Raw genomic sequence first — 23,954 nt, forward strand, 5'->3', positions numbered from 1 at the left:
CTGGCACATAAAGAACCTCTGACACCTTCAAGGGAGGTTTGGACTCCCTCTGAAATGTCACTGTCCCCACCCCGACTGCTCTAACAACTCTGTCATCACCGAGTACTACCTCAATATCAGTGCCACTCTCTGAAAGCTCTGAGAAGTACTCACGGACTCCTGTCATGTGACGTGAAGCCCCACTGTCCACATACCAAATACCTGTAGATGCTCCGCTAATCGAGGGAAAAGCATGCTCCCTCTGAACCTGTGTGGCAGGTGATCCTGCACTAGAGGACTCACATGTAGTGAACGCAAACTCCCGGTCAAAACGACCTGCAAAGTCCTCAATCTCAGCTGAAGCTGCCACGTCCTGGTTCTTTCCCTTCTTCTTCTTCTTCTCCGGACACACAACTGCATAGTGTCCCATCTTTTGACAATTCCAACACTTCACCTTGGAATAGTCCTTCTGTGTGTTCCCCTGTTTACCTTTACCTTTGCCTTTGCCCCCACCACTGCTTGTGGAAGCCTGCTTCTTCCCTTTGCCTTTCTTGCCTCCTGCCACCAGTGCTACATCCTCATCCTGCTCAACTGGCTTGGCTGCCCCAAGCTGTCATTTCCTGATCTCTGTCTGAATGCAATCATCCCAAAACCTCTCCCATGTGGGAAGGGTCTCACGTGCACAAACCCCATCAGCAAAGTTCAACCATGAACGGGGGAGGCCATTCACTGCAATACGCACCAACTCAGTGGACGGAATGGCCTCTCCAATCGCTGCCAACTCATCTCTCACATTGGTAATCTTTGTGAGATATCCAGCTGCACTATCATTACCCATCTTAATGTTCTTCAGCTTCTCCTTCAGGACCATCTTCCGGTTCTCATTGGTACTCTGGTAGAGATTGGACAATGCTGTCCACATCTCATGGGCATTGCTCTTTCCTCTCACATGAGGAATGCAATGGTCTTTGATTCCGTCTAGAATCAGCCTCTTACCCTTATTGTTCTTCTTTTTATACTCAGCCAACTGAGTAACATCAGTGGGCACAACAACAGGGTTCTGTGCAGTATGCACCATGATATCCCAGACTTCTGTCTCCTCAAAGATACTCTGCATTCTCTCATTCCAAACGCTGTAATTTATATGCCCATCCAGCCTATCCTTCACCCTCAATCCCAATGACATCCTGCTGTCCTAAAACTGAAAAATAGCACTGCTGTAGTAAAGATAAAACTGCTGTTTATGAAAAATCAGCTTGCTGGAATTTTCTGAGTGAAAAATCAGCAACTGTAATTTTTCCTTTTGCTGTCCCAAACTGCCCTTCAGCACTCAAGCTCTGATACCATGTAAAAATTTCTGTTTTCCCACCCCGGTTTTCAGTTTCTCCTTATTTCTCCCATGTAGTTAAATGCCCATTCCCATAACCATACATTTAACAGACTGAAAAAATAAATATTGCTGAAAACACAAATTCTGGAAATTTTTCAGAATGCTGGAAAATGCAGAATTAAAAATCAGCAATTAAAAACAGCCATTAAAACACATTAAAACACTGATATTTTTGGTCAACTTGACCCTGGAAAAACCCCCTACAACTCTTGGGGAAAACCAGTTTGAGAGCTCTTCTTTATTTCTGAAAATTGTCTTTTTACAGTGAGAATTATTCAGCAAAAAATCAGCAAGCAAATTTACAACTTATCTCCTTTCCCGTGCCTCACAGCAATCTGGAAATTACAGCAAACAGGACAGCAATAAATGCTGTACGACCTCCGTTTTGTGTGCAGAAAAATCAGCAAACTGCTCCTCGATTTTTGTGCAAAAATCTGCCTTTCACTATGTGCTGAATCAGCTGTACAAATCTGCTCAACTGTTGCCTTGGAATGTGTGCCACGCTGCTGTCTCCTTCTCCTTCCTGCTCAGAAATCTCTCTTGCTCTCTTGCTCTCCTTCTCCCAATCTGCTCATGAAAGAATGAATGACCTTTTCCTCCTTTTCTTCCTTTAATATAACTCCAAGTGACTTTTGGGTGATCTCTAAATCCAATGGCTGAAATAGATTTAGATCAATGGTTGAGATTAAATGCTCATTTAAATCTCACTTTCTATTTTTTAATTCACCCCACTTTAATAAAGACCCACTTAGTCATTTATTTCCAAAGTCACTTTTCCTTTCTAATTTTTCATTGACTTTATAAAAGTCACTTTAAAATTAGACTTAATAACTTTATCACTTAAAATCACTTTTAAATTAGATTTAACTTTATAAAATTATAAAGTCACTTTAGGAGAAAAATTAAATTCTTTTGGACACTTTTCCCTAGGCCAAAGATCAAAGCCTAAGGGAACCACCTGTCCTCCGGTACCAAATTTCAACAAGCAGTAGTTATGAATACAAATGTTAGTTGCCCTTCCGACAAACTAGTGACAGATAAATACAATGGTGGAAAACTTGAGTGACTTTGCCTCAGTTCACCTGGCAGATTCTAGCTGATCCGACAGCAAAACTGGCTAGCCCCAACTTCAACTGCGCTGCCCCTTAGCAGTAACTGCATGGAGCTCTCTAAGGCACTGCGTTAGCTCTTCTGCCCACTGCGTCATCTTTTCTAGCTATTCCGATAGTTCCAGATTTCTGCGTGGAAGGCAACTTTCTCGTTTGTGCTGGCCCTTCTGGCTCTGCGCAGGGTTGCGTGGGCCCAGACTAGCCCAACGTCAACTCTTCCTGGCTACTGCACTGCCTCCACAAGCTTCTCTCTGCCTCTTTGTCAGTATTCCCCCTCTCAGCTGCAAGATCTCCCCAATCGATTTTCCTCTTGAGAACTTCTCACCTCAGAAAATCGATTTCCGCAACCTCTCTATGTGTCTTCTCCAACTGACCCCAAGCCTTCCTTTATACTTTTTCTGTTGAGAAATCAACAGCTAAGATTAAATTAGACTTGATCCTCGTCTCTTAGAAGCTTCTCACCCACATTTATATTAATTCACTTTAATTATTTTAATTCCCCAAGTTTTAACTTAGGCACCATTAAAAATAATTAATTATTTGAATAACATGCACTCCGGGTGGAATTTCTCCAAACGATTTCTGGGTCTTGTAGACCTCATGTGTTCTAGCCCCTCCACAAAATTTCGGAGGCAGAGCACATCCGATACTACCCAAAAAACAATACTCCCTCTTAGCGAGGAATGTGCTCTAGCAATACTTCCCAACAGAGGTATCACATTGATCCACGACATTGGTCCTCTGCGCTGTTGATGCTGGGCCTGCTACCCTTCATCCATTGCGCTACTGCAATCTATACTGTTGCCCATGACACTGCCACTGTCATTGTTGCATCCGAACTGCAGCTCCCTCTCAATACTCTGCATCATTTTGCCCATAGCACTGCCACTGCTAACTGTTGCACTACAACTCAGCTGCTGAGAAGTAAGCAACTGAAAAGTCACCCAAAAGTTGACATGCTGGTAAGTCTGGATGCCCCTAGACGCTGAAGCTACCTCTGTTGCTAATCTGTGCCCACTGCCGACCCTCTGATGCTACTGCGCTATTGTTGTATCTCCTTGTGCCTTCTGCATTGCTGCAACACTCCACTATGCTGCTTCAGACTTTGGCACTCTAGCTCTGCCATTGTTGCTCCATCATCCCTTGCATCAACTGACTCCCATCATTCTACTATTGTCATTAAGGGCTCTCGTCGCCGTATATGATCCAAGAGTTTGGGCACCTCAAGGATCTTGCTGTTGGAATTTCTGTGTCTAACCCGTTAGAAACCCTCCATGTAGTTTCTGATTTATTCCTTCCTACTTGTTCTAATTAATTAACAAGTTATTTACCATGTAAATACTGAAAATAAACACAAGTACATGCTCAACACATTACAAATCATCAACTGAAGGAAACAAAAACATGCACACAAATGACACCGTTATTTTTGGACTAATGTCCCTGGAAAATCTCAATGCGGGAAAACCGGTGCAGCTATCTGAGGGTTTGATTTATTAAGCAGTTTCAGAATACAATCTGGGTGCCAAATCCGACTCACCCAACAGAGAAAAATCTTGGCAGTAGTACCTCTCCTTCGGAGACAAATGCTCTGGCTGAAACCCTGGATAAACACTCCGGCAACTCCTCAGCTCCAATCTGCCCCACGAAAAACCCCAGTGTCAGCCTCTAGGGACTGCGTGATCTCGTCTGCCCTCTACGCTAGCTTTCCTGGCAAATCCGGTAGTTCTCGGAAGTTCCAGCTGTTCCCGACAGTTCCAGCTTCTACTCTCTGCATTAGCTTTTCCGGCTGTTCTCGGTGCTATCTCTGCCTCTCTGCTTCTGTATTCATTGCCCCTCAGCTGTAACTCTGATCACTTTCTCAGCAAACCCAGCCCCAGAAAGTTGAAATCTTGATCTCTTCGGTGTTTTCTCCAAGTGACCCTCAAGCCTCCTATTATACTTTTCTCATTGACAAATCAACGGCCAAGATTAAGTCTCTAATCAACGACTAAGATTAGATCTTGCTTGATCCATGATTTTTGGACCATTCTAACACAGTTTTATATTAATTCACACTAATATTTTAATTTCCCTAAGTTTAGACTTAGGGACTCCATTAAAAATATTAATTATTTTAATATCTCCCAAACTGTTTAGAATCTGCTGAAATCCTTTCTGGGTATTGAAGATGTCATGTGTCTTAGCCTCTCCACCAAATTTCGGGGCTAGAGCACATCTGATGCTACCCCAAATCAACACTCCCTCTTAGCGAGGACTGTGTTCTAGCAATACTCCTTACTGAGTATTACTCTGATCATCTGGCATCGGTCCCTAATGCTAGGCGCGTTGCCCATCATCTGTATTGCTGCATCTCGTACTGCCACCCATGGCTCTGCCACTGCCACTATTGCATTTGTACGGCAACTCCCTCTGCCTGCATGCTTGCTTGCTGCCCATGGCCTTGCCACTGCCACTGCTGCATCTGCACTGCATCCCCTCTCATCATGCAACTTCGTGCTGCCCATAGCATCGCCACTGCTAACTGTTGCACTGCAACTCAGTTACTGAGAAGTAAGTAACTGATCTCCTAACTCTGACATCTCTGTCAGGCTAGAGACACTCCCGATGCTGAAGCTCCCTCTGTCACTGACAAGTGCTCCCTCTCTGACCTCTGTGCTGCTGCAACAACTCCCTGCATCTATCACCGTTGCACACCTCTCTGTGCCATCCTACACTGGTGCAACACTCCTGTGCCTCTCACACTGTTGCAGCCTGCTAGCCTCGCGCTGTCCTGGGAATCTTGCACTGTAGCTCTCTCTGTCGCTCCATCCTCATCAGTCTCTACCAACATCTCTCATCAGTCTCTACCAACATCTCTCGTGTCGTATTCTTCTTGGCAATATGTGGTACTATATGATCCTTGACCCCGTCAAGAATGATACTCTTAGCCCTGACCATTGCTTCCTCATACTTGTCATTGTCAGCTGGGTCAACTAGGACCGCTATCGTCTTTAAGGCGAAGTGCTTGACATGATTTCTGTCAAGTACGGATAAGATTATGGCCTTCCAGACTATGAAGTTTGAGGCTCTGTCCAGTCTGTCATGGTATCTTACTTCGTGTAGTGCCATTCTGCTACTCTTCTACTTCCCTCCTGGAAGTTCGTGATGTGACTCCCTTTGAGCCTCGATTTCCCTCCTAAAAATCCTTCTGCCAATGTCGAGATGCCCCCTTTTTTGATCGTCTGTGCAAACCTCACCACTGATCTGTATTTCTCGGCTAGAAACCCTCGGTAGCAACTCCCTCCTCCTTGGCCTTGCCCTGTTAGGTATTGTTCTGACAACAATACCCCACCAGCTCCACTCTGCAACGTATCCACAACCTCCTAAACCCCAACAACTTGAAGGTGAGAGCTCCTAGGCTCTGTGCAGTCCCAGCATCGGCAAACTAGGTCCCTAAGCCAACTGCGTCAGCCCTTCTGGCCTTTGCGTGAGCTTGTATTTGCCTCCCTTAGCCTCTGTGCAACCTCTTCTTGGCCCGAACTTGATGACACAGGCACTGCGTCACCCCTTCCTTGCTGTTTTACTGCTACGAACAACTTCTGTCACTTTGGACAACTGTTTTCTGCTGCTGCTGCTCTGCTCGGCTGATGTCCTCAGTTCTCTTGTGATCTGCAACCACCCTCTGATACCATGTTAGAATTTCTAAGTCTAACCCGTTAGAAACCCTCCATGTACTTTCTGATTTATTCCTTCCTACTTGTTCTGATTAATTAACAAGTTATTTACCATGTAAATACTGAAAATAAACACAAGTACGTGCTCAACACATTACAAATCATCAACTGACGGAAACAGAAACAAGCACACAAATGACATCATTATTTTTGGACTAATGTCCCTGGAAAAACCCAATGCAGGAAAATCAGTGTAGCTATCCAAGGGTTTGATTTATTAAGCAGTTTCAGAATATAATCTGGGTGCCAAATCCGACTCTCCCAACAGAGAAAAATCTCTGCAGTAGTACCTCTCCTTCGGAGACAGATGCTCCGGCTGAAACCCTCGATAAACACTCCGACAACTCCTCAGCTCCAATATGCCCCACAAAAAACCCTAGCGTCAGCATCTAGGGATTGCGTCAGCCTCTTCTGCCCTCTGCGTCAACTTTCCCGGTTGTTCCGATAGTTTCGGCTTCTGCCCTGTGCATCAGCTTTCTCGACAGTTCTGGTAGTTCCCGGCAATTTCGGTTGTTCTCGGCAATTTCGGCTATTCCTGATAGTTCCGACTTCTGCTCTCTGCGTCAGCATTCCCGTAGTTCCTGATTTTGCCCTCTACGTCAGCTTTCCCGGGTGTTTCGATAGTTCCTGATGCTATCTCTGCCTCTCTGCTTCTGTACTCACTGCCTCTCAGCTGCAACTATGATCACTCTCTCAACTTTCTCAGCGAACCCAGCCCCAGAAAGTCGAAATCTTGATCTCTTCGGTGTATTCTCCAAGTGACCCTCAAGCCTCCTCTTATACTTTTCTCGTTGACAAATCAACGACCGATATTAAGTCTCTAATCAACGGCTAAGATTAGATTTGGCTTGATCCATGACTTTTGGACCATTCTAACACAGTTTTATATTAATTCACATTAATATTTTATTTTTCCTAAGTTTAGACTGAGGGATTCCATTTAAAATATTAATTATTTTAATATCTCCCAAACTGTTTAGAATCTGCCCAAACCCTTTCTGGCTAAAGCACATTCGATTAGAGCACATCTGATGCTACCCCAAATCAACACCTTTGCCTTACTGTGGTCCTCCCGACTACAACTCAAAATCGCCCCACCTCTTCTCTAGAGGTGCATGAGCACTCATGGCGCAATCATCATCGTCCTCTCCGTCATCTTTTGCTGGAGCAACCTTTGAGTCAGACTTCTCTTCTTTGCCCTTCTTCTGAGGGTATTGCGCGGCGAAATGACCCATTTCTCCACATCTGAAGCATCTGACTTTGCATGTCCTTCTTCTTTCGTTTTTGCTGCCCTTGCTCTCTCGCTTATGCAAGAGCCACATCCTCTTCTTCCTCCTTGATTCTGATTCCTTTGCTGCTGCTTCCTGCCTTGGTCAACCGTTTGATTTCTTCCAGTCGAAGAGCTGCCCACATCTCCTCCCAACTGGGAAGAGAAGCCTTGCCCAAGATGCTTTGGACAAAGGTTTCCCTGTCTTCAATCACTGCATTTAGGGCAGTCCTGACCATGAATTCAACCTCTGGTGTAGACCCTACGGAAGTTAGCTGGTCACGGATGCTTTGCAACCTGAGAAGGAAGGGATCGATTTCTTTAGCGTTTTACGTCTGAAACTGTCTTAGCTAACTCTACATCTTCCGCTGGACGGAAGTTCCCTCGTACAATGTGGTCAAGCCTCAAGGCCTCCCACATTCCCTTGCCATGTTTTTCTCAACAATATGTGGGATCAGATGATCCTTGACCCCGTCCAGGATCATGTACTTTGCTTTCGCTTGAGCCTCCTCATACTTCTTGAGAGGATCAACATCAACCAGAACAACAATCGTCCTCAAGGCATAATCCTTGATGCGATTTTTATCCAAAATTGCCAGGATCCTGGCCTTTCAAATGACGAAGTTGGATGCTCCATCCAACCTGTCCTGATCCCTTAGTCCATTAATGACCATCTTTGCTCAAATGAATGTCGAACTGGTTCTCTTCTCCCTCTTTCACTGCTGCCCCAACAAAACTCGGATCTAGATTTCTTTGGCGCTAGAAGTCCTCTAAGGAACAAGCTGTCTCTGAATTTCGATTTCCTTCACGGAAATCCTTCTGCCAACAACTGTTGAACCACCCCTCTCTGATCTCTCTTTGTTGCTCCTGAACACTGGATTTAGATTTCTTGGCAAGAAATCCTCTGAGGAACTGATTCCCTCTACTTTGCTTTTGCCCCACTAGGTACTATTTTGCACCCACAGAATCAGCACCCCACTAGCAACTCCAGATGAAATCTGTGCTGCACCTATAGCCATGACAACCGGAAAAATGAGACTCAACAGTCTTTGCACTGGCCCAGTAACCATTGCGTTGCCCTCTCCAGCAACAACGTCACACAAACAGGTTGACGCAGGCTCTGCGTGAGCCTCTCTTGGTCACTGCATCACCCCTCCTCTGCTCTTTCAGCCAAAAAAAAACTGCGCTGTCACTCGGGATAGCTATCTTCACGCACAGATTTTCCTTTGTCCTTTTGCTGATGGCTTCAGTGCTCCTTGATCTGCAATTGCTCCAATACCATGTGAAAATTTCAGAATCTAACAAACCAGAAATCCTACTGCAATAAACTGATTTGTATTACCTACTTGTGTTCTTCATTTTAACAAGTTATTTTCAGAAATATTCAGAAAATATTAATGCAAATACATTGCAGTCTACACCAATATACAGATCAAGCACTAAAAACTAAATGAGACAACCACACAAAAGACACAAATTTTTGGACTAAACGTCCCCGGAAAAACCCAATGCAGGAAAACCGGTGCAACAACTCTGAGGGTTTTCTATTATTAAGCAGTAGTTCTGAATACAAACGCTGGTTGCCCTCCCAGCAAACCAGTGACAGAGAAATACAATGGCAGAAAACCTGAGTGAGTTTTACCTCACTTCACCTGGCAGATTCTGGTTGATCTGGCAACAAAATTGGCTAGCCCCGGCTACAACTAAACTGCCCCTTCGCAGCCACTGTGTGGGCCTGCGTGGAGCTCTTTGAGGCTTTGTGTCCGCTCTTCTACCCATTGCGTCAGCTTTCTCGGCTGTTCCGGCAATTCCTCGGAAATTCTGGCTTTTTGCGTGGAAGACAACTTTCTCCTATGCACTGGCCCTTCTGGCTCTACGTGAAGGCTGCGTGGGCCTAGACTAGCCCAATGTCAACTCTTCCTGGCTACTGCGCTGCCTCCACAAGCTTCTCTTCACCTCTCTGTCAATATTCCTGAACTATTCTTGCCCCTCAGCTGCAAGATCTCCCCAATTGATTTTCCTCCGGAGAACTTATCACCTCAGAAAATCGATTTCCTCAATCTCTTTGTGTGTCTTCTCCAGCTGACCCCAAGCCTTCCTTTATATTTTTCCTGTTGAGAAATCAATGGCTGTGATCTAATCTCTAATCAACGGCTAAGATTAAATTAGACTTGATCCTCGTCTCTTAGAAGCTTCTCATCCACATTTATATTAATTCACTTTAATTATTTTAATTCCGTAAGTTTTAGGCACCATTAAAAATAATTAATTATTTGAATAACATGAACTCCAGCGGGAATTTCTCCAAATGATTTCTGGCCCTTGGAGATCTCATGTGTTCTAGCCCCTCCACAAAATATCGGAGCTAGAGCACATCTGATACTACCCAAAAATCAACATATCTATCTTAGATGACCTTCTCACATACTAAGACTCCTCCCATTGGTAAAAATCTGTAAAGAGCAGGAGGAAAGGCTGAGGTGACATTGGGCCATCACCCCATTGTTATCACTTGGTCTAGTTGTAGCCTTGTAGGGTGCCCCTCTCCAATGCCTGTTAGATGTTTTGGCAACAAATATGATTTGGATGTTCATTGCAGTTCTTATGAAGATTGGAAAAACCTAAGTTGCATGATTATGGATACAGGTATGGATATGGATATGACTAAGTTTTAGAAAGGTCTAGATACGATAAAGCTGGTACATGATATTTAGTAAAATGATAAATGCATACATGTTAAATATGTTCTTGGTTATTAAATATTAAATGTGTCTTTATTTAGATTATGTTAAGTCTGTAAAACTTTAAAATCTTAGATTCCTTAAATTTTTGAACCCAACACCTGTAAGTTGCATATCTGGATTTTTGAATATTTTATTTTAAAACTAAATACTTAAGAATGTCTGATGTTTCTGTTAGTAAACAACCGTTTCTTGTGTAACAGGAAGATTTGAAGCCTCTTCAGGTTGCTGCTGCCAAGGGAAATCGTGTCGCTGTAGAAATTTTATTTCCTGTAACTTCTCCTGACCCAACCATACCAGATTGGACTATTGATGGAGTTCTTGCATATGCACAACATCAAACTGCAAAAGCACTGGTACTCAATCTTCCTTTATTACAGTTTTGAGCATGCAAGAGCAATGATTTTTGAGCATGAACATTGTACAAAAGTTGTGTTTTTATGATGTTTTTCTGAAGGCAGAACAGATATCTTGAGTCTTAAGTGGTCAGATTTCATTTTCTCCCTTGTCTGATTGCTTTAGATTCTGTCCTTGTTAATTCCTAGACTTATCCTTGGTTTTTGAAACAGGTGCCTGAGGAACTCAATGAGAAGTCAAAAAATATTAAAGAATCAAAGGCAAATATTGTGGAGGTTCTATTTCTCTCTCTCCCTTTACATATATAGGGCGACATTGACATTGATGTAGATTTATTTGTGTAGGATGGAAATTAACATAATATATACAAACAGAATATAAAACTTAATAATCTTTTGCTATAAACCAAATGGTTCATTAATTGATAATTCAACCAAATATCCAATAGAGATAGTACGAAGGTTAGAAATCCATAATGGATGGATAAAATTAATAAGTTTTAAATATTGATTGAGATGAGATGAGATTACAATTGTGAATGACCATATTAATACACATTGAAGGGAGGGTCGCATATATAGTGTCAATAATCAGATCATGGGGAGTAGATTCTGTAGTCGAAAACTAACCTAAATCCTATAGATTCTAAACACTGAAAACAACAATTAAAATTTCTGCTAGGAATAGCTTACTCTACAAACACATGCTGCTGATAAAATAAAACAGCGAATGCTCTTTTCTGAACACTCGAAAGAGCGTCTGGATTTTCTCTGTTATTTCTGAAAACAGAAGATGAAAGCTAAAGTTCAAAATGCATACTCTCTAACCACAAAATGATATGCCCTGGTTCTCCTTTATAGACTAGGAAGAAGAGGGATATAATTAATTTGGATGCATACACAATAATGCCTAGATGGTCAGTGATAAACCTATGTTGGAACATTGGGTTCCTTGGTAGACCTCATCTTGTTTGAAAGTTATTCGTCACGTCCACATTCGAATTTTTAGATATATTTTTCGTGGTCATTAACAAAAATATGGTCCCGTGTGTTAGACTCTGTCTTATATCAGAGATTGATTCTTCTTCAAAACAGGGTTTTGAAGAAGAAATCATTAATGTGTGGATTTAAATTATGTAATTTATCTTCAGCTTTCAAAAGACGGCAGTGATTTCAAGCTCCTATCCCTGCAAAAACACAAACATTTCATATTGACTTTGTGGTTTTCACACCAAAGATACAGCGGGTATAAGTTCAATGCTATATGTGAGAAGGCGTAATCTCTTGTCATGGGGTGACGATGATCATTTTATTAGCAATGACAACATGACTTCTGATTATGAGGATTGGATGGCGGGAAGCAATTGTCCAGGCATCAGTTCTTTCTGTCGATCTACATGGTCTAGCTTCCCAACTTGCGAAATTGGATCTCTGCAAAAGGCTTTTCATTGAAGATGACAAATTACCGGCAGAGCTGCGTTCAAGTGGTTCTCAGTCTACAACACACCAGCCTGTGGAAGGAAAAGAGCAGGTGGATTCGAATGAAAATGATAGGGGAGTGCTGAAAGTACAATCTGATAGAGAACTTGAGCTTCCACCAATCAAGTTTCCGGTTATTGATAAATCCACTGAAGAAGTAAACCTTAAAGATGATTATGAAATTCAGAAACGTGCTTCTACTCGAGAGTGTATGCTAGGAATGGAAAAGGAAGTAACTATCCCTGAATCTGTTGGTCGTGGTATAGTTCGTAGCAGTGGAGAAGCAGTAAGCATTAATTTCCCAGCATATTTGGAAAGCCAATCAAGAGTTGGTGCAGTATCATACAAAGCAGAATCAATTACTCCTTTTGATAAGACGAGCAGCATTGATTCTAAGAAGTCCTGCATGATCCACCTGGAAAATAACCAGAAACCAAGTGAAGTCAGAATACATGATGTCATAACAGAGGAGGTTCGCTTAAGGTACCGTTACCTTAATCTACGGTGTCAACAAATCAATCTAAGGCTCCGACACAATGTTGCACGAAGCGGGAGCGAAGCGGAAGCGCGAAGCGCGGAAGCGTCATTTTCCAAAAATCTAGGGAGCGAAGCGTCCGCGGAAGCGTCTGCTATATATATATATATTTTTATATATTTTTTTGCATTTATACTCAAAACAAACATCCCAAATACCAAATTAATTGTAGAAGACATGAAAACATGCATATTTTTGCATAAATCAAGATAGATATGGCATCCATGATTCCATTGTAGTTACTAGTATGTACAACAATCATCTATATTCTAGCTATTACAAACATACATCAAATTTTTAAGCATATTATAAAACATAAAACATTTAAGCATATTATAAAACATAAAACATAGAGCATATTATGATTTATCTAGCAAGTGAGCAACTGTCAACATTTGTCATGTCCAAAATTCAAATAATAATGTTTACAAAATATGTCACTTGGTCACCGCCAAGCCAAAAAGGTTCAAAATTCAAATTCACAAGTCTACAAGTCTAATGAGTAATCTATAGACTATGACAAAAAGAAGTAGATTGTGAATATATCTACTAATCTCTCCTCCTTCCACCACGAATAGAACGTGATGGCGTGCCTCCACGTGGTGGCAATGAAGAAAATGGTCCCTGTGTAAGTCGTGGCACTGGAACTGATGAAGAAGAACCCCCTGCTGTTGGTGTTGAACCATGGAACCTAGGACCAGATGGGGGTGGGGGTGGTGGCATATCAACACGGTCATCATCATCCTAGAATCGCTCAAAAAATTCATGCAAAAAAAAAAAACACTAGTTAACAAAAAAATTAAAAACATGAATTAGAGAAATGCTTTATAAGGGAAAATTGGAAAATTCATACCACAATGGACATACCTGGATAAGAGCATCCTCTAATTGCTCTAGTTGCAACACTCCATCCTCCAAATTGGGCTCCTCTGGATGCTTGTCCCAAGTCAACAAGTCTTTATTAGACTTTGCATCTTCACAGTAATGGGACAACAATCGCAAGTTGTAATGAACATAAACCAAGCTCTCTGCCCGGTCTAAACTCAACCTGTTCCTTTTAACACTGTGGATGAAAGAATAAGAGCTCCAACACCTCTCTGCAGAAGAAGTGTTTACCACCTGTGATAGCACCCGCAATGCCAAACTCTGTAGAAGTGGAGTAGGCCCTCCATGCATGTTCCACCACTCAAGAGCAGAAAAATGCTCTCGATCTTCAATTGAATGCATGCTCCCAAATGGACCAGTGTTGAGCGTATAGTTGCTCACCTGTCTCCGTACCAATGCAGCCTCCTCATTATCAGGGATTAATCTACTCAATGCAGCCATATATTTTTCGTGAACCTCTTTATCTTGGTGTGGTTTTTTCCTGCTTCCCCCCCCAGGTGCTGGTTTTGAAAGCCATGATGGATGATAGTACCTAGGTGTCAAAACATATGCTAATGCATGCAATGGAACATTTAGCATATCCCATCGCTTTTCCACCTCTTCACGAATATAATTGTACAAGGTGGTATCTCTAGGCTCAACAATGTCTTTAATCTGCCCCAACATGCTATCCATTTGCTCATACACCTCCCCAATTATTGGTCGATCTGAATCTGCAAACTTGATCATGTAATAAATTGGTTTGGTGAATTGCAAAACATATTTAACCTGTGACCAAAAGTAAGTGTCAAGAACAGTGTCCTTGACTACATTAGCAGTAGCACCATCTGTACACTGGTTAATTTCATCCCATGTTTCAGCACACACCAGATTAGTTAAAGCTTGTCTCACCTTCACTAGCCGCCTAAAGGTGAGGTAATAACTAGCAAATCTTGTCTTTGCAATTTTAAGCAATTGCAACTTGGAGTAAGTGCCATAGAAGTAGTTTACCCTTGTATGCCCTGTGATGAATTTAATGAGCTGCTTCCCTTTCCTGTAAACCTCAGCAATCCACCCACATTCTTTGTGTTTCACAATATCATGCATCAAAAGGTTCAATGTGTGAACCAGGCACCCAGACCAAAAGATGTGTGGATGAGTACGCTCAATAATTTTTCCTGCTGCCTTACAATTTGCTGCATTATCTGTGATCACTTGAACCACATTATTCGGACCAACATCTTTGATTGATTTCAATAGGAGATCTGCAATGTTTTGTGCAGTTGCACTGATGGAGGAGGAGTCATGACATGCAATAAATACTGCACCCTTAGAAGAAACACCAAGAACATTTATCAAATGTTGGTTTCTAATATTTGTCCACCCATCTGATACAATGGATACCCCATAATCCACCCACTCATGTGTAAAACGTGTCAAAGCTCTTTGAACCTTAGCTTTTTCTCTTTCTAATAACACTGTTCTAGCTTTCTCATAGTTGGGGGCCTTGTATCCTTTTGGGGCTTCATTGATGGCCTTTACCATGTCATGCCAATAGGGAGAGCGAAGCACATTGAATGGTACACCGCAAGCACAAAGAAAACGGACTACCTTTCCATCCACATCATCCCTCCCAGAAACATTAAGGAAATCCCCTATTGTTTTTCTACCTCCAGAGGTTGCAGAAGTACCATGAGGAGATGGGCAACTACCAAATTTAGAGTTTGCACTTGATTCTGAATGAGTTTTTTGTTTCTTGTTTTTTTGTTGTGCAACCATCTCTATTTTGATGTATTTTTGTCTTTGTTCACTTGAAATTTTTGGGCAAATGGCTACCCCCACAGAACCCTTTTTTTCATCACTCTCTAGCACCCCACAAAGATGCCTCCTCAGACGGGTATATGAACCCGTATATGGTTTTCCTCCATGACAATCATGAGGGCACATCCATTTGTAAGATCCACCACCCTTTCCCCCTTCAAGTTTGGTCACATAGTTCCACAAGGGATTTGATGTACCTTTCCCATCTTGTGCTTCAGTGTCCTCTTCAAGTTCATCCCCTTCCTCTTCAAACCCTTCCTCCTCATCATACATTGGGTCACTACTATTAGGACCAAGTTCATCCCCTTCCTCTTCCCCTCTATTCCTCACCCTTGCCATCATTAAAACCAAGAGTGGAATGATACATAGAAGCCAAAAGAACACCATCTTGGAATATGGATATAGGTGGTGGACAACCTGTAAATAAAGGAGCAAGTAGAAACAATGGGAAAGAGTAGGAGAGGGAGGAGAAAAATACAATTTTTTTTTCAAAAAAACAAGGGAGTTTGGGGTTTGAACTTACCTCTTTAGCTCTTGTAGATGAAGTCCTCCAAGCTCTTGCTCCAAGCTCCTCCTCCTTCTCCTAGCTCCTCCTCCTTCTCCTAGCTCCTCCTTCTTCACTCCTCCAAGCTCTCCTCTCTTCTCCTCTCCTTTCCTCTCTTCTCTTCTCCTCTCCTCTCTTCTCTTCTCCAACTCTCATAAACTCAAAGTGAGAAAATGAGAAGAGAATGGGGGCTTTATTCTTTTCTAAAGTCACCCTAGACTCACCCTAAACTAACCTAACCCACCCCCTCATGCTAGTTAAGTCACATGTTAAAACAAATTTAAAAAAAATAAATTAAAAATCCGCTGGCCGCGGGGTTGCTTCCGGAAGCGCCTGGGTGGCGTGCGGGTGGCGTGCGGTTCCGGGCCGGAAGCGTGGCGCCACCCCGTGCCCGAACCGCCCTCCGATCCGCGGTTCCGGGCGGCCGCAACCCAAAAAGGCAGGAATCGTTTTTTTTTAACGGATCCGCGCAACCGCCAAATCCGATCCGCGCTTCCAGGGTGGATTCCGGGACGGTTCGCTCCGATCCGCGGTTCCGGGTTTGGATCCGGCGGGGGGGGGGGCGATTCCTGCAACCCTGCTCCGACACAAAGTTTCTAAGGTTATAAGGCGATACTTAGAAGATGTCCATGGTTTTGTGGAGATTGAAACACCAATTTTGTCAAAGTCTACACCTGAAGGTGCCCGTGATTATCTTGTTCCATCTCGGATTCAGCCAGGGGAATTTTATGCTTTGCCACAAAGTCCTCAGCTGTTCAAGCAGATGTTGATGGTGTCAGGATTTGATAGATATTATCAAATAGCAAGGCGTTTTCGAGATGAAGACTTGAGAGCAGATAGGTAACCGGAAATTTACACAACTAGATATGGAGCTGGCTTTCACACCATTGGATGACATGCTAAAACTCAACGAGGATATGATAAGACATGTTTTCCACGAGATTCAAGGAATTGAACTTCCTGTTCATTTTCCAAGGTTAACATATGCTGATGCCGTGGATCGCTATGGATCTGACAGACCAGATCTCCGCTTCGAGATGGAATTGGTAAATGTTTCTGAAGTCTTTAGTGGAACAGATTTTCAAATTTTTATGAATACATTACAACCTGCTGGAGTCATCAAGGCTTTGGTTGTGCCTCTGGGATCAAGCAAATATTCAAATACAAGTCTGAAGAAAGGAGATATCTATAAGGAAGCAATCAAATCTGGTGCAAAGGGTCTGCCTTTTCTCAAGGTTCTAGAGAATGGTGGGCTTGAAGGCATTCCAGCTTTGACATCAACTTTGGAGAATGGAAAAAGCGAGGTTGCGTGAAGGAATAACCATTCTAGTTGCTACTCCTGGCCATGAGCTCTGAGCGAGGTGATAAGGCATTGGTTTTCAGCCAAAGCTTGAGTACATTAGATCCTATTGAGTCATTCTTGACTAAATTACCTCGGCGTGGAAAGAAAGATGAATACTGGAGGCAAGGTAAAGAATGGTACATGCTTGATGGACGCACTAGTGGCGCCCAAAGACAAAAACTAGTGGAGAAGTTTAATAATCCTTTAAATAAAAAGGTCCAGTGTGTATTGTACAGATGATGGTAAGGGATATTGTCTATGATCGTTGGTCATGTGATTTGATTTGTGCTGTTTCTTCACCAGATTTATATCGCATCAACTTGGAACAGGGTCGTTTTTTTTTTGCGTCTTTAAACACTCACTCTCCAGCAGTCAATGTAATTTGCCGAAGCCCAGTTCATGGATTGTTGGCTTGTGGTGGAGAAGATGGTGCCTTAGAATGTTTTGATTTGAGAGAAAAAGCTTCGGTAGGAAGAATTGATGTAGCTACACATGCAGGAGATACTGATCAGGAGGTCACTGCGATACGATTCGAGGAAACTGAAAGCTTTCAGATGGCAGTTGGAAATAGTTCTGGACAGGTGCTAATATATGATCTGCGTTCTTCAAGGCCTTTTCGAGTTAAAGATCACATGTATGGTGGTCCTATTTTGGATATCAAGTGGCATTCAACTCTAAATGCTTCGAGGCCGAGAATGATCACTGCTGATAATCGAGTAGTCAGAATTTGGGATCCAGAGACGGGAGAAGGTATGACTAGCATTGAACCAGCAGCGTTGGAGTATGGATGAAGCAACACGCCTTGATGTACTTCGTTTGGCTATAGAATTGGATGCCGACTATGTTGATGTGGAGCTCCAGGTGGCATACGATGCTGTTTACACACCAAAGTTACTAGACTCTTACAAGAAACAGAAGAGTGCCAAGGGTAAACGTGTAATGCCACCGCTATTCAAACGGTGCCAGAACAACAAGATAGGATTCGATTCCTATTTCCCAGATTTTAATTAATATTGCAAACTAGATATGCGCTCCAGTTTTGGTCAATCATCAACAGAATTCAGTGGAAAGAGCGCCATTCTCCCTTCAGGAAAGCGCTGATTATTTTTAGTTTTATTTATTAAATAATCATAAAACAAATCCCTCATCTTGGGGTCGACTTGTTTTCCCCCAGCTGTATTTTGTTTCATATTTTTGTAGTTAGTTAAAACAGCGCCCCTGTTTTGGGCAGCATTGTATTTATTCATTTGTAATGAGTTAGAGGTAGGGAGGGAGTTTTTCTGAGCGCTGGGAGCTGCTGGAGAAGTAGAGAGCTTTGTATTGTACAGTTTTCTGCAGAGAATTTAATGGAATTTCAAAGCTCTGTTTGCTGAGATTCATGTGGTATGTTGATTTAGCATAAGTTTTTCCCTTTGTCTCATATGTAATCAGTATGTTCCATTTCATTTCATGACCCTTTCAAGCTGAACAAATGAAGTGATTAGGTAGGAATTCATAGTATTATATGCTCCTCCTATAAGTTTGTTCGCATTCGATGTTTTCTATTGTTTAAGGAGGATTCAGAGTTATTGTCTGCCCTCCTTAGCTCCTCACCAGTCTTGCCATCCCATTTGAAACCAGATTTGGTGTTAAATTGCATGCCTACCTTGCCTCAGTTGATAACCTGTGTAGTCATTATATTTTTCTGTTTGAAGCTGTGATTTTGCCCATGTAGCCCAGAAAAGCCCCGTCATTCCATTAAAAAACCCCAAAAATCATTAAATCCAAACCCCCTATCAATTTACTAGCCTAAAATCCTTATTCTTAATTGGTCAGCCTAATCATATTGAAAGATCTATCAAATCTGACCCGAGAGAGCCTTCTCATACCTCGTAGGGCTAGCTACGAGGTGAAATGGTTTGATGTAGCCTTGAAGGTTTACCTTCCTTAGCCTAGGGTGAAATCTCAAGCGCTAACATATTGGCGACCATACTGGGGAGAACATATTAATCGTTTGCTCATTGATGTGTTTGTTTCATAAGTCTTAGACGGAGCCTGAAGTTACGCCAGAAGCCTTCGAAAACGCTCTTGTTTTACATCAGCGCAAGTAGATAAACGCTGCTTCAGTCTATCTCCGTGGGATTTGTGAACATAGCGCTTCATTGACACTTTACCCCAGTACATATATCAAGTTCAGATCTGATTGTTGATAGTGGACAACGATCAGACACTTGAAAGGCTGAATCATTCACCTGGCGACTCCAACTCGATCCAGACATTCCAGTGCCTGTTGATATGTTCATGCAATGGTAGGGTATGTGGCAGACCCTGCACTTTGTGAAGTTCTAGATGGAGTTAGAGAGATGTTAGCAGGTATTGAAATTAATGAAGAATTTTTCAGTATTTTCCTTCAATGTGTGAAATCTCCGAAGCTTCATCTTGAAGGCAAAACTAGATTTTATGAGTTAGTTGTTGAAAGAGTTGAAAATGAGATTCAGTATCTCGATGAGCAGATCCACTCTTATGATTTCCAAGACCCTAAAAAGTTCTTGGAAATCCTTCCTCCATCGAAACAAGAAATAACAGATTTGCCTATAGAGGTATACATTGACAATGTGCAGCTGGAAATATGCATTGCAGAGTTGGGGCAGCCAACAGAGGCCGGTGTCCGTGATCCTATTGCAGCATATATGGACAGGTTTTTCACTCTGATGGACAGATCAGGCTGTCTTTTCCGTGACCAGGCTCAGCACATGCATGAAGGGCTGCCAGCAACTGCATCTGTGACTTCGTGGCAGCATTCTCAAGCGGCTTCAATTTCAGGTTTACTTGCATGGTTAATTTGGCATTTTAGCATTACTTGATCTATTCTTTGTACAGCAAAGTAGAGTAGTGTTGTAAATAAATAAGCAGCCACAAGGGCAGCATCTTGTTTCAGTTGGCTTTTAGTTTGTTTGAGTTCAGTTTCAGTGTGAAAATAAGTCTTCAGCTGTGTTGATTTGTTGGAAAGATGACTCCATTGCCCAATGAATAAAGCACTGGTCTGCTCTCCCAAAGTTCTGCGGTTCTTGGCACCTCCAGGAAGCTGCAGCTGCCATCCCAAATGGAGCCGATGTTAGACTCTGTCTTATATCAGAGATTGATTCTTCTTCAAAACAGGGTTTTGAAGAAGAAATCATTAATGTGTGGATTTAAATTATGTAATTTATCTTCAGCTTTCAAAAGACGGCAGTGATTTCAAGCTCCTATCCCTGCAAAAACACAAACATTTCATATTGACTTTGTGGTTTTCACACCAAAGATACAGCGGGTATAAGTTCAATGCTATATGTGAGAAGGCGTAATCTCTTGTCATGGGGTGACGATGATCATTTTATTAGCAATGACAACATGACTTCTGATTATGAGGATTGGATGGCGGGAAGCAATTGTCCAGGGATCAGTTCTTTCTGTCGATCTACATGGTCTAGCTTCCCAACTTGCGAAATTGGATCTCTGCAAAAGGCTTTTCATTGAAGATGACAAATTACCGGCAGAGCTGCGTTCAAGTGGTTCTCAGTCTACAACACACCAGCCTGTGGAAGGAAAAGAGCAGGTGGATTCGAATGAAAATGATAGGGGAGTGCTGAAAGTACAATCTGATAGAGAACTTGAGCTTCCACCAATCAAGTTTCCGGTTATTGATAAATCCACTGAAGAAGTAAACCTTAAAGATGATTATGAAATTCAGAAACGTGCTTCTACTCGAGAGTGTATGCTAGGAATGGAAAAGGAAGTAACTATCCCTGAATCTGTTGGTCGTGGTATAGTTCGTAGCAGTGGAGAAGCAGTAAGCATTAATTTCCCAGCATATTTGGAAAGCCAATCAAGAGTTGGTGCAGTATCATACAAAGCAGAATCAATTACTCCTTTTGATAAGACGAGCAGCATTGATTCTAAGAAGTCCTGCATGATCCACCTGGAAAATAACCAGAAACCAAGTGAAGTCAGAATACATGATGTCATAACAGAGGAGGTTCGCTTAAGGTACCGTTACCTTAATCTACGGTGTCAACAAATCAATCTAAGGCTCCGACACAAAGTTTCTAAGGTTATAAGGCGATACTTAGAAGATGTCCATGGTTTTGTGGAGATTGAAACACCAATTTTGTCAAAGTCTACACCTGAAGGTGCCCGTGATTATCTTGTTCCATCTCGGATTCAGCCAGGGGAATTTTATGCTTTGCCACAAAGTCCTCAGCTGTTCAAGCAGATGTTGATGGTGTCAGGATTTGATAGATATTATCAAATAGCAAGGCGTTTTCGAGATGAAGACTTGAGAGCAGATAGGTAACCTGAAATTTACACAACTAGATATGGAGCTGGCTTTCACACCATTGGATGACATGCTAAAACTCAACGAGGATATGATAAGACATGTTTTCCACGAGATTCAAGGAATTGAACTTCCTGTTCATTTTCCAAGGTTAACATATGCTGATGCTGTGGATCGCTATGGATCTGACAGACCAGATCTCCGCTTCGAGATGGAATTGGTAAATGTTTCTGAAGTCTTTAGTGGAACAGATTTTCAAATTTTTATGAATACATTACAATCTGCTGGAGTCATCAAGGCTTTGGTTGTGCCTCTGGGATCAAGCAAATATTCAAATACAAGTCTGAAGAAAGGAGATATCTATAAAGAAGCAATCAAATCTGGTGCAAAGGGTCTGCCTTTTCTCAAGGTTCTAGAGAATGGTGGGCTTGAAGGCATTCCAGCTTTGACATCAACTTTGGAGAATGGAAAAAGCGAGGTTGGGTGAAGGAATAACCATTCTAGTTGCTACTCCTGGCCATGAGCTCTGAGCGAGGTGATAAGGCATTGGTTTTCAGCCAAAGCTTGAGTACATTAGATCCTATTGAGTCATTCTTGACTAAATTACCTCGGCGTGGAAAGAAAGATGAATACTGGAGGCAAGGTAAAGAATGGTACATGCTTGATGGACGCACTAGTGGCGCCCAAAGACAAAAACTAGTGGAGAAGTTTAATAATCCTTTAAATAAAAAGGTCCAGTGTGTATTGTACAGATGATGGTAAGGGATATTGTCTATGATCGTTGGTCATGTGATTTGATTTGTGCTGTTTCTTCACCAGATTTATATCGCATCAACTTGGAACAGGGTCGTTTTTTTTTTGCGTCTTTAAACACTCACTCTCCAGCAGTCAATGTAATTTGCCGAAGCCCAGTTCATGGATTGTTGGCTTGTGGTGGAGAAGATGGTGCCTTAGAATGTTTTGATTTGAGAGAAAAAGCTTTGGTAGGAAGAATTGATGTAGCTACACATGCAGGAGATACTGATCAGGAGGTCACTGCGATACGATTCGAGGAAACTGAAAGCTTTCAGATGGCAGTTGGAAATAGTTCTGGACAGGTGCTAATATATGATCTGCGTTCTTCAAGGCCTTTTCGAGTTAAAGATCACATGTATGGTGGTCCTATTTTGGATATCAAGTGGCATTCAACTCTAAATGCTTCGAGGCCGAGAATGATCACTGCTGATAATCGAGTAGTCAGAATTTGGGATCCAGAGACGGGAGAAGGTATGACTAGCATTGAACCAGCAACGTTGGAGTATGGATGAAGCAACACGCCTTGATGTACTTCGTTTGGCTATAGAATTGGATGCCGACTATGTTGATGTGGAGCTCCAGGTGGCATACGATGCTGTTTACACACCAAAGTTACTAGACTCTTACAAGAAACAAAAGAGTGCCAAGGGTAAACGTGTAATGCCACCGCTATTCAAACGGTGCCAGAACAACAAGATAGGATTCGATTCCTATTTCCCAGATTTTAATTAATATTGCAAACTAGATATGCGCTCCAGTTTTGGTCAATCATCAACAGAATTCAGTGGAAAGAGCGCCATTCTCCCTTCAGGAAAGCGCTGATTATTTTTAGTTTTATTTATTAAATAATCATAAAACAAATCCCTCATCTTGGGGTCGACTTGTTTTCCCCCAGCTGTATTTTGTTTCATATTTTTCTAGTTAGTTAAAACAGCGCCCCTGTTTTGGGCAGCATTGTATTTATTCATTTGTAATGAGTTAGAGGTAGGGAGGGAGTTTTTCTGAGCGCTGGGAGCTGCTGGAGAAGCAGAGAGCTTTGTATTGTACAGTTTTCTGCAGAGAATTTAATGGAATTTCAAAGCTCTGTTTGCTGAGATTCATGTGGTATGTTGATTTAGCATAAGTTTTTCCCTTTGTCTCATATGCAATCAATATGTTCCATTTCATTTCATGACCCTTTCAAGCTGAACAAATGAAGTGATTAGGTAGGAATTCATAGTATTATATGCTCCTCCTATAAGTTTGTTCGCATTCGATGTTTTCTACTGTTTAAGGAGGATTCAGAGTTATTGTCTGCCCTCCTTAGCTCCTCACCAGTCTTGCCATCCCATTTGAAACCAGATTTGGTGTTAAATTGCATGCCTACGTTGCCTCAGTTGATAACCTGTGTAGTCATTATATTTTCCTGTTTGAAGCTGTGATTTTGCCCATGTAGCCCAGAAAAGCCCCGTCATTCCATTAAAAAACCCCAAAAATCATTAAATCCAAACCCCCTATCAATTTACTAGCCTAAAATCCTTATTCTTAATTGGTCAGCCTAATCATATTGAAAGATCTATCAAATCTGACCCGAGAGAGCCTTCTCATACCTCGTAGGGCTAGCTACGAGGTGAAATGGTTTGATGTAGCCTTGAAGGTTTACCTTCCTCAGCCTAGGGTGAAATCTCAAGCGCTAACACTGTGGTTGTTGATTTGGACCACATTAAAATTTGGGTACTAGAG

The 23,954-nt window shown here is 42.1% G+C and overlaps 2 protein-coding genes and 1 pseudogene across 4 annotated transcripts in view; 2 read left to right on the forward strand and 1 right to left on the reverse strand.

Annotated features, from left to right (window-relative positions):
* TPR10 (ankyrin repeat family protein) overlaps nucleotides 1-23,954 on the forward strand; it is a 424,227-nt gene that overhangs the window by 191,871 nt on the left and 208,402 nt on the right. For all 3 annotated transcript variants that reach the window (XM_089410812.1, XM_089410813.1, XM_089410814.1), the window contains exons 8-9: nucleotides 10,406-10,558; nucleotides 10,772-10,834. In XM_089410812.1, coding sequence (XP_089266938.1) covers nucleotides 10,406-10,558; nucleotides 10,772-10,834 — 216 coding nt within the window. The remainder of the gene's footprint in view (nucleotides 1-10,405; nucleotides 10,559-10,771; nucleotides 10,835-23,954) is intronic.
* LOC149185834 (uncharacterized) lies at nucleotides 12,644-16,347 on the reverse strand. The gene is made up of 2 exons (XM_089410811.1): nucleotides 13,440-16,347; nucleotides 12,644-13,316 (listed from the first exon to the last, which is right to left on the reverse strand). Exons 1-2 carry the CDS (start codon nucleotides 15,642-15,644, stop codon nucleotides 13,122-13,124), a joined length of 2,400 nt encoding a protein of 799 aa, XP_089266937.1. The 5' UTR covers nucleotides 15,645-16,347; the 3' UTR covers nucleotides 12,644-13,121.
* LOC149185835 (aspartate--tRNA ligase, chloroplastic/mitochondrial pseudogene) lies at nucleotides 16,052-17,114 on the forward strand (annotated as a pseudogene).

This window comes from Pinus tabuliformis, chromosome 3_1 (assembly GCF_031772625.1).
Source record: "Pinus tabuliformis cultivar Carrire ecotype Pingquan chromosome 3_1, CPIR1, whole genome shotgun sequence".
In the NCBI taxonomy this organism is placed as follows: Eukaryota; Viridiplantae; Streptophyta; class Pinopsida; order Pinales; family Pinaceae; genus Pinus; species Pinus tabuliformis.

Coding starts and splice junctions, on each gene's coding strand:
- LOC149185834 (XM_089410811.1), bottom strand. CDS start 15,644: ATGGTGTTCTTTTGGCTTCTATGTATCATTCCACTCTTGGTTTTAATG. Junction 13,317..13,439: donor TAGAGGATGCTCTTATCCAG/GTATGTCCATTG, acceptor GAGCGATTCTAG/GATGATGATGACCGTGTTGA.